The 17060-nt window shown below is 48.5% G+C and overlaps 1 protein-coding gene across 1 annotated transcript in view; it reads left to right on the top strand.

Annotated features, from left to right (window-relative positions):
* GALNT16 (polypeptide N-acetylgalactosaminyltransferase 16) overlaps positions 1-14839 on the top strand; it is a 512323-nt gene extending 497484 nt beyond the window's left edge. Inside the window, exons 14-15 of the mRNA XM_086937043.1 lie at positions 1641-1757; positions 13991-14839. Coding sequence (XP_086793169.1) covers positions 1641-1757; positions 13991-14128 — 255 coding nt within the window. The 3' untranslated portion in view covers positions 14129-14839. The remainder of the gene's footprint in view (positions 1-1640; positions 1758-13990) is intronic.
* The last annotated feature ends 2221 nt before the right edge of the window (positions 14840-17060 follow it).

Below are 17060 nucleotides of genomic sequence, written 5' to 3'. Positions count from 1 at the left end.
AAGAGCGGGATGATTAGTAATAGTGTGTTGGTGCAGTCCGTGTCAGCGGCACCAGGTGGTGCAAGCTGCAGTGGTCTCCTGATGGGGCCCGCCACTTATTCTTTTTACAAATTAAGCACTTATAGTGGCTAATGGCGTTAAGGGCTGGGGTTAGGGATATAGGGTTAAAGGTATAGAGCTAGTGGCTTAGGGTCTTGGGTTGGAGTTTAAGGGTACAGCGTGTAGGGGTTTACAATATAAGGTTCAGGGTTAAAGGTATAGGGATAAGGATAAGGGTATGATTTATACAGGAGGAGCATGCGAAACTTGCATACTTTCCTTTTGCATAATGACTCAAAATGTGGGGAAAGTGGCATACATTTTTGACGCCAAGACACATTTCATGCTAAAAAAAATAGCTCAAAAACCACACGTGCCGCGAGTAACAGACACTCGCGTTCTGGCCATTCATGTCGTCCTGAGGAGTTTGCAATACTTTTTTCCCATAAATGCAGCTTAATTACGCAATATGGCATAATTGCATAGCTTTAGAAATTTGGCAGAACAAGCGTAATGCAAAATTAGTGAACTTGCGTAACTTACTCCGGTGTAATTTATATTTCACACAGGCCAAGTATAGAGTATGTCTTGGGGTTATGTGTACAGAGTTAAAGGTTGGGTTTAAGGGTTTAGGGTTTGGGATAACGGTTAATGGTGTATGGTATACAGTTCATGGTTAGGGTTAATGATATACGGGTAAAGGGTATGGTGCTAGGGGGTTAAAGGTTAGGGCTTTGGTGCATAAGGTTACGTGTTATGGGTAAGGAGTAAGTGCTTAGGGTACCTTTTTACAGGTGTAGGGCACATGGTGTAGACGCTAAGAGTATGGGCTTTATAATTGGGTTAATGGTTAAGGGGATTGAATATAGCATTTTGGTTATAGGGTTATGGGTTTGGGACATAGGGCTGAAATTATGTGGTTATGTGTAGATTTACTGGTACGGGGTTAAGTGCTATGGTGATTTTAAGGTTAACAGGTTACAGGTAAAGCTTTAAAGTTAAAGGGTTGAGGATTAAGGGTTTCAAGTATAGCATTATGTGGTTGGGGTAAAGTGGTAACCCCTATGATTACATTAGTTTTGTGTCACAGTTGGAATTGCTTTTCACAGAACATTGCACTTAATTCATTTCAAAAGAAAGCACTACATATTAAATGGAATTTGGAGGGGATACAATTAGAGCGTTAATAAAAATAAACCTATCTCTTTTCTCAGTAAACAAAGCAAAATAACAAGTTAGAAACCCTCCAATTCTTTTCTCATCTGTATACTTCACTTCTTTGCTTAACCACACTATCGTCTCTTTCTCGTTGATGTTCCACTCCTTTTTCTTCAATTTGCCCCACTAGAGACCGCTTCCCGCCCTGTCTTCTCTTTGCGACGCAGGACTCACTTGCTCCTTCAGTGGCCCCAGTGGTCACTCTCCTCTGGACGTGCCCTGGTAGACTCTATTGCTCCTTGACATCCTGTTTGATTAAGAAATGTCTCTCCTTGATAAGTGTGTTTGTCCATGGCCCATTTCGATCCACAATGTCCATCCTCACGCTTGACACTGTGTAGATTCTTCGCTAAAGCCAACTCCATCTGTTTCCATCTTTCCAGGAATGGGTTTTCAGTGACCCCCTGATCAGACAGCAGGACAAGTGTCTCTCCGTGGCATCTTTCTCCACCGGGTCCCTCATCATGCTGGAGTCGTGCAACCAGAAAGACGCCAGACAGGTACCACAGCACCCCATACCTTCCTCTACTCACAAGGGGCAGGGACCCCAGTAGTTCCACAAGGGACGTGGATATAAGTTTGACCAGGAGAACAGGCTCCATGGGGCTATTTCTGTGGCATTAGAATTCTATATGACTGTGTAACCAACACCTGTAGTGATCATTGAATGAATACGCATGCCTGTGGTTATTGAACACTCATTTATTTTCCAAAGGCTATTCTGCTATAGAGATATCAATATGTAACTTAAAGAATTATTGAAAATACTAAAAAGTGCACCTGATAGCGTGGGTAGTGCAGGGTGAGTACAGGATAAAGAGAAACCCAGTCATATATGCTAGCTGTTCTTCGCCTTTTGACTTCCGCAGACCGCAAGTGGATCATTATTTGATTCCGATGACGCCCCCACTGAGTCTTTATTGGAATCCGAGGACCCTCACGGAGTCATTATTGGAACCCAAGGGGACCCCCCACTGAGTCATTATTAAAAGCAGAGGACCCCACTGTGTCGTTATTGGAAGCCGGGGAACCCCGCTGAGTCATTATTGGAAGCCGGGGACTGCCTTAGAACATTTTGTGCAATTCATAATTAAATATAGATTTTTTTCACATTTTACATTTTTTATTTTTATATACTGGACTAATTTTAATTGAGCCATTTAAATAGTATGTACTTTTGTAAAACCGTTGCAGGCCCTCTGTGTAGGCCTCCCGGACCCAGGGGTCCTCAGACCACAGGCTTACAACCACTCATCTCTGCACAAAATACTGAGAAAAGCACAGATAGTATGCATTTTATATTCTTTTATCAAGCAAAAACAAGGGTAATGAACTTGCTGACGTTTTGACACCCTAGCCATGGTAGATCTCGGGTCAACTCATCACCAGGACGTCAGTATTGCGGGTAATTATGCGGGTCATCATTTCAAGAAGATGGTGGCACGGCTATGAACTGCAAATGGAGTAAGGTCCTGAAGGTGGAATGGGAGTCTTCTTAGTTCAAATTAGGTTGGTTTCAGGTAAGAGATACAGGTGAGATGTGCACGCGTCCACACAGAAGTTCTTCCTGTTATTATTATTATTTAAGAAGCCTATAGAGCGCACAGCTACCCCCAAAGGGGGTGTCCCGGCGCTACAGAATAAATGTCAATCATGAGACGGATCTACCGAGTGCATGCCCATCAAAACACGGAACTACAGAGAGCCTCCACAGAGATAGTAGTTTTAAGGATTAGTAAACAGCCAGGTCTTGAGTTTCCGTCGGAATATTTGCTCTGACTCAATGAACCTAAGGTCCAGAGGGAGGCTGTTCCAATACTTGGCAGCGGCCACTCCGAACGTTCTGCCCCCACTCCTGGCACGACGAAATCTGGGTGCCACCAAGAGACGCAGGCTGTTTGATCTCAATTATCTGACAGATATAGATAGTTTGAGTCTTTTACTCAGAGAATCAGGGCCAAATCCGTTAATAGCACGAAAGGCAAGGATCAGAATTTTAAACTGAATGCGACGGGAGATGGGGAGCCAATGCAGTTCTTTCCGATAAGCTGCTACAGAGTTACCAACAGGGATATTTCCAATGAGTCTAGCCGCCGCATTCTGAACAACTTGTAGCCTTTCAATAAGGTAGAGGGGGGCGCCGGCATAAAGACTGTTGGCATAGTCTAAATGTGCCGTGATAAGAGCATGGACAATAGTCTTGTGGGAGACCAGAGGGAGATAAGGGAAGATCTTCCTAATCATACGCAGTTTGACAAAGCAGGCAGAGGTAACTTTATTGACCTGAGCTTTACAGGACATAGTTATCAAATAGGAAGCCGAGATTGCGGGCTGATTGGACTGGATTTGGAGGGGGATTCAGCACGGTAGGCCACCACAGGGTGGCGGGAGGGGCGGATTTATGGCTAAAAAAAAGAACCTCCGTTTTGTCAGTATTGAAAACCAGATGATTGGAAGCCATCCAAGAACAGATGTTGCCAAGGCAGTTGCGAAAGTTAGAAAAGTGGGAGTCAGAATGGTCTCTAAAAGAAAAAACAAGCTGAGTATCATCAGCGCAAGAGACCACCCTGACCCCCCATGACTCAACTACCCTGGCAAGCGGGCCTAAGTAAACATTAAACAAAAGCGGGCTCAAGGCCGAGCCCTGGGGCACACCACACAGGAGAGGTTTGTCCTCCGATACAAAGGGTCGAAGAAGTACCTTTTGAGTCCTCCCTGAGAGGAAAGATTTAATCCAGGTCAGTACAGTGCCTCCAATCCCCAGCAGCTGCAGACGAACCAGAAGTATATCATGGGACACCGTATCGAAAGCAGCGGACAGGTCGAGGAGGACCAACATGGCCTCCTCACCCATGTCCACACACTCTCGAATTGTCTCTGATACCTCCAGCAGTGCAGTCTCAGTGCTGAAGCCGGTTCTAAATCCCGACTGGAAGTCGTGCAGCAGCTGGTTAGTTTCTAAATAATAGGCCAATTGCCTCTGAACAACCTTTTCTAAGATCTTAGCAGGTTTAGGCAGAAGGGATATCGGTCGATAGTTACAGAATTCAATCAATCACAGACATTTATAGAGCGCACTACTTACCCGGAGGGTCTCAAGGCGCTTGGGGGGGGCGGGAGGGGGGGTGCTGCTACTGCTCGAACAGCCAGGTCTTGAGCTTCTTCCTGAAGGAGAGGTGGTCTTGGGTCAGGCGCAGGTCGGGAGGGAGGGAGTTCCAGGTCTTGGCGGCCAGGTAGGAGAAGGACCTTCCTCCTGTTGTCGTTCTTCGGATGCGAGGGACGGCGGTGAGGGCGTGACTGGCTGATCGGAGGTGGCGTTTGGGAGCGTAGAAGTTGATGCAGTTGTTGAGGTAGCTCGGGCCTTGTCCGTGTAGGGCTTTGTGTGCGTAGGTGATGAGACGGAAGGTGATTCTTTTGTTGACGGGGAGCCAATGCAGGTCTCTCAGATGTCCGGAGATGTGGCTGTTTCGTGGGATGTCGAGGATGAGTCTGGCTGAGGTGCTCTGGATCCGCTGGAGTCTCTTCTGGAGCTTGGCGGTGGATCCGGCGTAGAGGGCGTTGCCGTAGTCCAGTTGGCTGGTGACGAGGGCCTGGGTGACCGTCTTCCTGGTCTTGGTGGGGATCCACCGGAAGATCTTCCGTAGCATGCGCAGGATGTTGAAGCACGACGAGGAGACGGCGTTGACTTGTCTGGTCATGGAGAGGGAGGAGTCCAGGATGAAGCCCAGGTTGCGTGCGTGGTCTGTCGGTTTGGGTGCGGTGCCCAGGGCGGGGGGCCACCAGGAGTCGTCCCAGGCGGAGGGCGAGGAGCCCAGGATGAGGACTTCTGTCTTGTCTGAGTTCAGTTTCAGGCGGCTGGTCGTCATCCACTCGGCTACATCTTTCATCCCTTTGTGAAGGTTGGCTCTGGCGGCGGCGGGGTCGTTGGTCAGGGAGAGGATCAGCTGGGTGTCGTCGGCGTAGGAGATGATGTTGAGGTTGTGTTGGCGTGCGATGGCCGCGAGGGGGCTCATGTAGACGTTGAAGAGGGTGGGGCTCAGCGAGGATCCTTGAGGGACGCCGCAAATGACTTCGGTGGCCTCTGACTTGTACGGTGGTAGACGGACTCTCTGTGTTCTTCCGTCGAGGAAGGAGATGATCCATTCCAGTGCCTTCTCCTGGATTCCGACGTTGCTGAGGCGCTGCACTAGGGTGCGGTGGCAGACAGTGTCGAATGCCGCGGAAAGGTCTAGGAGGATGAGGGCCGCTGTTTCTCCGTTGTCCATCAGGGCTCGGATGTCATCGGTGGCAGCGATTAGGGCGGTCTCGGTGCTGTGGTTGGCTCGGAAGCCAGACTGTGAGGGGTCGAGGGATCCATTCGTCTCGAGGAAGGCGGCCAGCTGTTTGTTGACGGTCTTCTCGATGACTTTGGCTGGAAACGGGAGGAGCGAGATGGGGCGGTAATTCTTGAGTTCGGTGGGGTCCGCTGTTGGGTCCGCTGTTGGTTTCTGGAATTGTGTGGGATCCGCATCTGACTTTTTTTTTTGTTGGCAGTAGGAGTAATTTTTCAGTAGAAACAAAAGAGCAAAAGAGACACAGGTTCCCCAATCAGGTCAGCATACAATCCGGCAGATGGCATCCTTTAGGAGAATACCATGTTGCCCGACTCGTAAAATGAGGTATCCAGTGGCATAGCGTGAGGGGGGGCAGAGGGGCTGTTGCCCCAGGTGCAAAATTCCTAGGGGCATTCTTAAAGGTGCAACATTTTAAAAAGGGCACAAAATGTTTAAAGAAAAGTGGAAGGATACTTGCCTTGCCCCAGGCGCTGGCAACAAACACTACACCGCTATGTCGAACGTGCGGGTTAGGGATTTGTAGGGTATTGGGTAGGTAGAGGAGAGATGGCGTTTTAGGGGTCTTAATGAGAGAGTGGACATCATTCTACAAAGGAAAAAACATTCTTAAAGACACTCAAGCCTATCTAACTTTTGTGTGTTGTATAAAAGAACTTTAGATAAACTCAGAAATGAATTAGTGGGTTGGGTTGATGCCATGGGCACTGAGTCCCCTGCAGATTACAGGCCCCAATCCCATAGCGACAGGTCAGGAGGGCGATTCTGCTGGAATGTGTATAGAATACATTTTTATGTCAGCAGAATCATGGCAAACCATGGGATGGGGCCCATTGTCCTTGCTTGCATCAAGGCTCATGCCACCTTTGCTACACCATGGCTGAAGATGCTATTCTGCCCTAATGGTTTCTACCAATAGCTGCGGGAATACTGTGATCCATGTTAAGAGCCTGGTGAAGCTGGAGACTTATGCATTTGAACCCTTCTTGCTGTGTATGAGTGGGCTCTGAGACACGGCTTGAATGGATGACAACTTGTGCATCTTTTGTTGCGTTGTTGAGCCTGTGGAGCATTACCGCAGCCCTGAGCGAGCACCAGAGCGCACGAGTAATGGGAGAGCATACAAGCATCCACCTGTATGCTGAAGGGAGAGCCAAAGTGCTAGACTTCAGGGACGACCATGGTCCCTGCTGGCCAAACAGGGCCTTTAAAAGGAGGATGACAACAGCCTGGAGGGACCCTCAAGGCAGGAGATCCTACCAGTTCACATCTGAATGTAGAAGGCTTCCCCTCTGGTGAGGAAGCCTAAATATATCTCTACTGAAAATTATTGGCATAAATTACTTCCAAGACAATGAGAAACGTCAATATGTATTCGAGGGGTCAATCTGTGTCTACTTACTTTCTTTATTTTATGCCTGGTAACAAAAGAGAAGTCCGAGCAGCCAATGAGATTTATGGGAGGGAGGGTCTTGGTGCAGTGATTGGAGGAAAAGACTCATGAAGATGTCCAATGGCAGAGAGGCATTGAGGAATACATATGAGGCTCCATACCTAGAAGTAAAACAAAACCAACGGTGCGCTCGACAGAGGTGTTTCACTTCCCAGCCCCTATCTTGCTAGAGTTTATGTTTTTTTTCTCTTACAAAAAGCACACAAAGGGCATAAACGAATCTTTGGCTACTTTGCTTAAAGGATAAAGTTGGGTTGGCCATGTGCCCGTTCATGACGCTTGCGATCCTACTGTCCTGGGCTAGCTATTTTTACTTTATGGATTATTGGGTATTTCCACCAGACCTGGTGCATACAAGGTACTCCGAGAACAGGCAAGAATCATGTATACAGATGGGAGAAACCCTGATTGTGTGATGTGGTGAATTAGAAGATACAAGTGGTCAATGCAGAGAGAGATTGCCAAACAGTAGTATCCATCACATCTATATACCTCACCCCAAAGATCCCAGCTCCGCTAGCGTCCATATTTTTTGAGATAGGTCACTGAGTGAACATTGGGATCTTTGTCTAGGGTGAGGAGGCTCTGTTGAGGTGGCACAACTTGAGTCGCTTCAGAAGGGTAGTGCTGGGCACAACTTTCAGTGCTGGAAACTCCATATAATTTTCCTCCACAAGGATTCCCGGGTTGCGACATAACATGCCACTACGTAAGGGTGCGTCTGCATGTTGCTATGTCTGATCCAAGGCCAGGGTCAGGCTGCATCCTGTGGGTGGCAACCCAAAACCAAGAACAGGCTGCACCCTACACGTGGCGACCCATGACCTAGAACAGGATGCAGCCTTCAGCTGGCACCCATAGCCAAGAACAGGCTGCAACCTTCAAGTGGCAACCCATCACCAATAACAGGCTGCACCCTACAGATGGCAACCAATCACCAAGAGCAGGCTGCACCCTACAGATGGCAACCAATCGCCAAGAGCAGGCTGCACCCTACAGGTGGCAACCCATAACCAAGAGCAGGCTGCACCTTACAGGTGGCAACCCATAACCAAGAGCAGGCTGCACCCTACACGTGGCGACCCATAACCTAGAACAGGATGCAGCCTTCAGGTGGCAACCATAGCCAAAAACAGGCTGCAACCTTCAAGTGGCAACCCATCATTAATAACAGGCTGCACCCTACAGATGGCAACCAATCACCAAGAGCAGGCTGCACCCTACAGATGGCAACCAATCGCCAAGAGCAGGCTGCACCCTACAGGTGGCAACCCATAACCAAGAGCAGGCTGCACCCAACAGGTGGCAACCCATAACCAAGAGCAGGCTGCACCCTATATGGCAACCCATAACCAAGAGCAGGCTGCACCCTACACGTGGCGACCCATAACCTAGAACAGGATGCAGCCTTCAGCTGGCACCCATAGCCAAGAACGGGCTGCAACCTTCAAGTGGCAACCCATCACCAATAACAGGCTGCACCCTACAGATGGCAACCAATCACCAAGAGCAGGCTGCACCCTACAGATGGCAACCAATCGCCAAGAGCAGGCTGCACCCTACAGGTGGCAACCCATAACCAAGAGCAGGCTGCACCCTACAGGTGGCAACCCATAACCAAGAGCAGGCTGCACCCTACACGTGGCGACCCATAACCTAGAACAGGATGCAGCCTTCAGGTGGCAACCATAGCCAAAAACAGGCTGCAACCTTCAAGTGGCAACCCATCACCAATAACAGGCTGCACCCTACAGATGGCAACCAATCACCAAGAGCAGGCTGCACCCTACAGATGGCAACCAATCGCCAAGAGCAGGCTGCACCCTACAGGTGGCAACCCATAACCAAGAGCAGGCTGCACCCTACAGGTGGCAACCCATAACCAAGAGCAGGCTGCACCCTACAGGTGGCAACCCATAACCAAGAGCAGGCTGCACCATACAGGTGGCAACCCATAACCAAGAGCAGGCTGCACCCTACACGTGGCGACCCATAACCTAGAACAGGATGCAGCCTTCAGGTGGCAACCATAGCCAAAAACAGGCTGCAACCTTCAAGTGGCAACCCATCACCAATAACAGGCTGCACCCTACAGATGGCAACCAATCACCAAGAGCAGGCTGCACCCTACAGATGGCAACCAATCGCCAAGAGCAGGCTGCACCCTACAGGTGGCAACCCATAACCAAGAGCAGGCTGCACCCTACAGGTGGCAACCCATAACCAAGAGCAGGCTGCACCCTACAGGTGGCAACCCATAACCAAGAGCAGGCTGCACCCTACACGTGGCGACCCATAACCTAGAACAGGATGCACCCTACAGGTGGCAACCCATAACCAAGAGCAGGCTGCACCCTACACGTGGTGACCCATAACCAAGAGCAGGCTGCACCCTACACGTGGTGACCCATAACCTAGAACAGGATGCAGCCTTCAGGTGGCAACCATAGCCAAGAAGGGGCTGCAATCTTCAGGTGGCAACCCATCACCAGGTGGCAACCATAGCCAAGAACAGGCTGCAACCTTCAAGTGGCAACCCATCATTAATAACAGGCTGCACCCTACAGATGGCAACCAATCACCAAGAGCAGGCTGCACCCTACAGATGGCAACCAATCGCCAAGAGCAGGCTGCACCCTACAGGTGGCAACCCATAACCAAGAGCAGGCTGCACCCTACAGGTGGCAACCCATAACCAAGAGCAGGCTGCACCCTACACGTGGCGACCCATAACCTAGAACAGGATGCAGCCTTCAGGTGGCAACCATAGCCAAAAACAGGCTGCAACCTTCAAGTGGCAACCCATCATTAATAACAGGCTGCACCCTACAGATGGCAACCAATCACCAAGAGCAGGCTGCACCCTACAGATGGCAACCAATCGCCAAGAGCAGGCTGCACCCTACAGGTGGCAACCCATAACCAAGAGCAGGCTGCACCCAACAGGTGGCAACCCATAACCAAGAGCAGGCTGCACCCTATATGGCAACCCATAACCAAGAGCAGGCTGCACCCTACACGTGGCGACCCATAACCTAGAACAGGATGCAGCCTTCAGCTGGCACCCATAGCCAAGAACGGGCTGCAACCTTCAAGTGGCAACCCATCACCAATAACAGGCTGCACCCTACAGATGGCAACCAATCACCAAGAGCAGGCTGCACCCTACAGATGGCAACCAATCGCCAAGAGCAGGCTGCACCCTACAGGTGGCAACCCATAACCAAGAGCAGGCTGCACCCTACAGGTGGCAACCCATAACCAAGAGCAGGCTGCACCCTACACGTGGCGACCCATAACCTAGAACAGGATGCAGCCTTCAGGTGGCAACCATAGCCAAAAACAGGCTGCAACCTTCAAGTGGCAACCCATCACCAATAACAGGCTGCACCCTACAGATGGCAACCAATCACCAAGAGCAGGCTGCACCCTACAGATGGCAACCAATCGCCAAGAGCAGGCTGCACCCTACAGGTGGCAACCCATAACCAAGAGCAGGCTGCACCCTACAGGTGGCAACCCATAACCAAGAGCAGGCTGCACCCTACAGGTGGCAACCCATAACCAAGAGCAGGCTGCACCATACAGGTGGCAACCCATAACCAAGAGCAGGCTGCACCCTACACGTGGCGACCCATAACCTAGAACAGGATGCAGCCTTCAGGTGGCAACCATAGCCAAAAACAGGCTGCAACCTTCAAGTGGCAACCCATCACCAATAACAGGCTGCACCCTACAGATGGCAACCAATCACCAAGAGCAGGCTGCACCCTACAGATGGCAACCAATCGCCAAGAGCAGGCTGCACCCTACAGGTGGCAACCCATAACCAAGAGCAGGCTGCACCCTACAGGTGGCAACCCATAACCAAGAGCAGGCTGCACCCTACAGGTGGCAACCCATAACCAAGAGCAGGCTGCACCCTACACGTGGCGACCCATAACCTAGAACAGGATGCACCCTACAGGTGGCAACCCATAACCAAGAGCAGGCTGCACCCTACACGTGGTGACCCATAACCAAGAGCAGGCTGCACCCTACACGTGGTGACCCATAACCTAGAACAGGATGCAGCCTTCAGGTGGCAACCATAGCCAAGAAGGGGCTGCAATCTTCAGGTGGCAACCCATCACCAGGTGGCAACCATAGCCAAGAACAGGCTGCAACCTTCAAGTGGCAACCCATCATTAATAACAGGCTGCACCCTACAGATGGCAACCAATCACCAAGAGCAGGCTGCACCCTACAGATGGCAACCAATCGCCAAGAGCAGGCTGCACCCTACAGGTGGCAACCCATAACCAAGAGCAGGCTGCACCCTACAGGTGGCAACCCATAACCAAGAGCAGGCTGCACCCTACACGTGGTGACCCATAACCTAGAACAGGATGCAGCCTTCAGGTGGTAACCATAGCCAAGAAGGGGCTGCAATCTTCAGGTGGCAACCCATCACCAATAACAGACTGCACCCTACAGATGGCAAGCAATCACCAAGAGCAGGGTGCACCCTACAGGTGGCAACCAAGAGCAGGCTGCACCCTACAGGTGGCAACCCATCACCAATAACAGACTGCACCCTACAGGTGGCAACCATTCACAAAGAGCATGCTGCACCCTACAGGTGGCAACCCATAACCAAGAACAGGCTGCAACCTTCAAGTGGAAACCCATCATTAATAACAGGCTGCACCCTACAGATGGCAACCAATCACCAAGAGCAGGCTGCACCCTACAGATGGCAACCAATCGCCAAGAGCAGGCTGCACCCTACAGGTGGCAACCCATAACCAAGAGCAGGCTGCACGCTACACGTGGCGACCCATAACCTAGAACAGGATGCAGCCTTCAGGTGGCAACCATAGCCAAGAAGGGGCTGCAACCTTCAGGTGGCAACCCATCACCAATAACAGACTGCACCCTACAGATGGCAAGCAATCACCAAGAGCAGGCTGCACCCTACAGGTGGCAACCCATAACCAAGAGCAGGCTGCACCCTACAGGTGGCAACCCATAACCAAGAGCAGGCTGCACCCTACAGGTGGCAACCCATCACCAATAACAGACTGCACCCTACAGATGGCAACCATTCACAAAGAGCAGACTGCACCCTACAGGTGGCAACCCATAACCAAGAAGAGGCTGCACCGTACAGGGGGAGACTCCTCACCAAATTGCCCTTAGCGAAAACTGCTGGAAGCGCTACTCCTCTACGTGTAGTGTTTCTGAATAACTGATGCTGCTGCCTAATGTATCCTCGATAAGGAAAATTAACTGGCTTTTGAGATGAGACATTCTTGTGCTCGGCCAGTCCATGCAATGGAAGCTGTGACCAAAGATTCTTGAATACATGGCCTTATTACTTCACCACTGGGTGGCATTCTATTCTTTGCAGTGGGATCCCCTGTTATATTTAGGTCAAACCAGCAATGCGAAGAAACCAATTTGCTGATTTTATTGAAAAAAAGCTATTTCAGAGTAGTTGAGAAGCTCAGAGAGTGTATCTTCTTACTAGCCCATTTCCTTGGGTCAGAAGAGGACTCAGGTAGGGAAGGCCCCCAGTCGGATATAGCGATCTCCGAACAAGAACATAGGCTGTTGTAGGAATAAAGTTCCACTTCTGCACATTTAAACCTTGCAGCACGTCATTAGTCTATGCTCAACAAGCCTATTCGACTGTGGGTGATATGTCTCCGCGATGTGCATTTGCCGGTCCATTCTTATGTATCCCCTGGCCTTGCGTTTCATTTATTCAGCGAGTAAGAAGTGCTGGATCAATATCTGAGCTGCTAATGATATTGGCAGGACCAGGGAGGTCTCAGCTGTCCGACTCTGTGAGGTCACACGCATCCAATAGAGGAGGCCAGGAGACAGCTCTACCTCAAACCATGTCAGCTATGGTAGGAAATCACTATTTATCGACTGGGCGGTTGGCGGCAAAAACGAGAATCGATGACTTTTAGATCCTGACTCTGAGAAGAGACGGAGATCAACCTCAAAGAGCCAAGAAAGGGAAGAATGAGGAACACAAAAAAATTCAGAAGGTGAAAAGGGGCAGGGCTGTGGGCAGAACCACTTTAACCCTTACATTTCTCTCATTTGCCAGTGACCTAGAAGCTCACGATTGCTAGGTAGGTAGGTTTCAGTGCTGTTTCTTGTTATTGGCTCCCTCCTCTTGCTCTATGTAATCTTCTCTCAGTCCATGTTTTCTGCAGCCTTCTTTTTCTGTTTCAATCCTAGTTTACTATGTATTTCGATTTTTTTTTATTTCATCTTTTTTCTTCTTATTTCCCACCTTCATTTCTTCCATTATTCTTTTCTTTCGTTCTCCTCCCTCCTGCACTTATCTTTCCTTTCTTTCTTCCCCCTTTTTTCGTGATGTCTTTCCTTCATTCCTTTCTTGCTTCTTTCCTTACTTCTTTCTTTCCTTTCTCCAATTCTCGTGGTTCCTCTTTCTATTAATGTCTTCCTTTTCTTTTTGTCTGGGCTGCACTTACTTTTCTCTTTTACTTTCTTTACATTATTGTATGCAATGTTTTTCTCTTGAGAATCTTTTTTCTTTCTTCCATCCACAGTTCTATATTAAACATCTTGTCTTTCTTGATCCCAATGCTCTTTATTTTACTTTCTGTTCCCCTTGATCTTATCTTTTATATTTAAATTATTATTTTCCTCTATTTCTCTTCTTCATCTTTATTTTATCCATTGTTGTTTCTGCTACGTTGTAGGACAAATAGCTTTGTATTCTTATTGTGCCTCATCTTCCAAAGAAATCTCAGTTGATGGCCACATCTAGTCATCCCCATTTCCACCAGTGACCCCCCTGCACGTGTTCCAGACTTTTAAAAAAACAAAAAAAACTAATTGCAGATATCTAATCGAATCTCTCCCATTCATACTATTTCCTGTTTATTTCAAGATATTGACCTGTTTGTTCTTCTTCTCTCTCCAGAAATGGAAACTAAAAGGGCTGTTCCTCCAGCACTTCCTCAGCGGTCTCTGCCTCGACAACCAGTCCTCCCGGGTGGTGACCAACCCGTGTCAGTCCGATTTGACAAGCCAACAGTGGGAGCTGCTGCATGCCACATGATTTTGACCAAGAGGTCACAATGATACACCTGGACTAGTGCGTTCCATTTCATCTGCATGAGACTTTGGGATTGGATGCGGGAGGGAGTGGGGCGGGGGGAGGGGAGGGGCAACTCAGCAATTGTGTTTCCAGCTCACCGCCATTTTGCAGCTGTGATCGGCTGCAAGCCGTTTCAGTGGAAAAACAGCATTGCTTTTTTTGAAAAAACTTCTGCAAAAGAGAAAGAAAACCTCAACTGAAATGCTTGAATGCTCCAACCCTCTCGAGACAGACCCCCGTGTATGTGTGTGCATGGAATGGGCCAACCAGATCGAGGGCTAGCACGCCTAGGCACCCTCATTCCAACAAATCTACAATCAAGATGGCGCTGACCTCATGGACCAAGTTGATGGGGCATGCTTCCCTAGTTCTGTGAACTCCTTTGGGATGAGGTTTGGGAATACTTATTTCTATTTTATTTTTTTGTTGCATTCGCTTCAAGTATTTATCGCCTGTACAGAGTTGGTCCAGAAATATCCCCTGTGGAAATGTTGGCGTGCACTCTTCCATACTCTGCAGACGAAGGGAAATTGGGGACACAGTGAAAAAAAAAAGTTTGTTCGTGGACGACAAGCCACTAAAAGACAATAGTTTCATTTTTTCAGAAACTTGGAGAGGTATGGCTCTAACAACATTTGCAGTCAAAACTATTAAAAAATTGAAAAAGATAAATGATAAGTGTCCGCATTTTGGTGCAGATTGTTTTGATTTTGCAATTTTGGGCAACTACGAGTAGAAGTGACTTGTGCATTTCTGATGCCAGGTGGTGCACATGTGCTCATTTGATTGGGCAGTACTACAATAGCCTCTGTTGGTAGTGTGTGACAAGATGGTTTTGCTTCATGGAAGTAAGAAGTTGGGAGAGCGGAGCAGTAAGCTGCACAAAGGCAATCAGCCATTTGTATCCCACTATTAACCGTAGATGTATGTGGTGAATATGTTCGATATTGACGCCACAACTAAAATTCAGACTCCTATAAAGCACGGGTGCCCACCTAAGGTCCAGAAGGGCCAGATCCATGGCAGATTGTCAATCTAGCCACTATGCACCTGATTCACAAAGGCAAACTTACACGTTTGTGGATGTTAACGGTTGTTTCCTATCCACAAAGGTATTTTACTAATAGTTTATTTACGACTGTGGAGTCTCTGCACATAAAACGATAGGACTGTCCAGGGCTTTAAGTGGGAAAAAAACTGGGGGTGCTCTAAAAGGGGCGTGGCAAATGTCTTAAAGGGGTGTGGCCTATCCGAGTAGGGGCATGGTCTAAATCAAGATAACTAGCATTGTGTGCCTAAGAAAATCATGAAGTCGCATCCAGCAGAGGATAATAAAATAGGCAAAAAAGTATATTTATTAAGTATAAGCCATAAGATAAAACATTTGCTATTTCCAAACTTAGAATTTCAAAACCATCTTCACTAAAGGATGTGGTATTAAATTCTGAGTTCAGGCAGAGGCGCAACTAGAGACAAATTTCGGGCGGGGGAGATTAAAAAAAAATTCAGGGGGGCTGAATCTTTACGCAATAGTCAGAGTGGAGCTGCAGGGGCTCTCAGAAGGAGTGAGACAACAACAATTCTTCATTAATATGCAAATGGTCTTTAAAGACCTGTGAAATGCTCGGGTGTGGCTGTGTGTGTGCCCGGGAAGCGTCTCATCCCAGGCTGCCATACACGACGGGGGGCTGAAGCCCTTTGAGTCCAATGAGTGTTGCATTCCTGAGTTCAGGGATACCAGATTCCATATGTCTATCTTGCCGTTATGGGAAGATATGCAGGTAAACATGTCACACAGCATTCCCCATGTTATCCTATGGGCAAGATAGCCTTGCAATAGTGAAAAACGAAATTGGCAGTATTTCACTATCAAGACATGGTACCAACACTAGCAACACCAAACAAAAACCGGGACATCTTCTCACCCTCCCTTTGACCTTTGAGGCCTGAAAATAGAGCCGCCTAGAGCCCCCTTTCGAGGCCCTCCAAAAAGAACTGGGGGGGGCGCAGCCCCCCACAGACCCCGCTTAAAGCCCTGGGACAGTCCTATATTTTCATGTGATGAGACTCCGCAGTCGTAAAGATACTACTAGTAAAATACCTTTGTGGATAGCAAACAATCGTAAACTTACACAGAAGTGTAACTTTACTTTGTGTTTCTGCATTTGTTCAGGTTACCCCCACTGTAAGTACATTTATCTTATTTGGCTATCCTGACAGTCTGGATTGGATATGACCCTCTTGGACCTATAATGGACACCCCGCTATAGATCAACTCATAAGTAGTACTTGAGCAATGGTTCTGTACCGATAAATGCTTTATTGAGCTCTAGTTCTTGTCTCAAAGGGCGATTATTCCTGTTCACATATCTGCTAAGATTGATCATTATAATAGGCGTCGTGTAGAGCCTCGCGATGCTTGACATCGGCAACAGCGTAGAGTGCCTGGTCCATTGAATGACCAGACACCTGCCTGTGAAGCCGACATCGAGCAGACCCCGCCGGATCCCACAAAGCAGAAGAGATTCCTATTAAGGTCTTACCCATGAAGCCTGATCGGGAAGAGAATTTAAAGATATGTGGAGCTTTCTGGACACCCTGACCTGCCACCATTAACACCAGACAATGATTTAGCATCATCGGACTGGTAGCCCTCAACACATGATTTTTTGTATTTTTTTTCTATTTTAAATTTGGCATCTTGGCGCTAGCATTATCCGAAGTTCAAACCTAAGAACCAAAAGGGGGGGAAAAAACTAAAAACTGAGCAGAGCTAAGACTTTGGGTGTTTCTGAAAGCTATAAAGATTAGTGCCAAAGGGGAACAGAAATAAAAAGAAATAATGGCAATGACAAAAATGTGTAAGGGGGGGGCGTGGCCAAGATGGCGGCGG

Source organism: Lissotriton vulgaris, chromosome 9 (assembly GCF_964263255.1).
Source record: "Lissotriton vulgaris chromosome 9, aLisVul1.2, whole genome shotgun sequence".
NCBI classification, from domain to species: Eukaryota; Metazoa; Chordata; class Amphibia; order Caudata; family Salamandridae; genus Lissotriton; species Lissotriton vulgaris.
The sequence above is the reverse complement of the archived record's forward strand: the minus strand, read 5'-3'. Positions and strand labels throughout refer to the sequence as shown.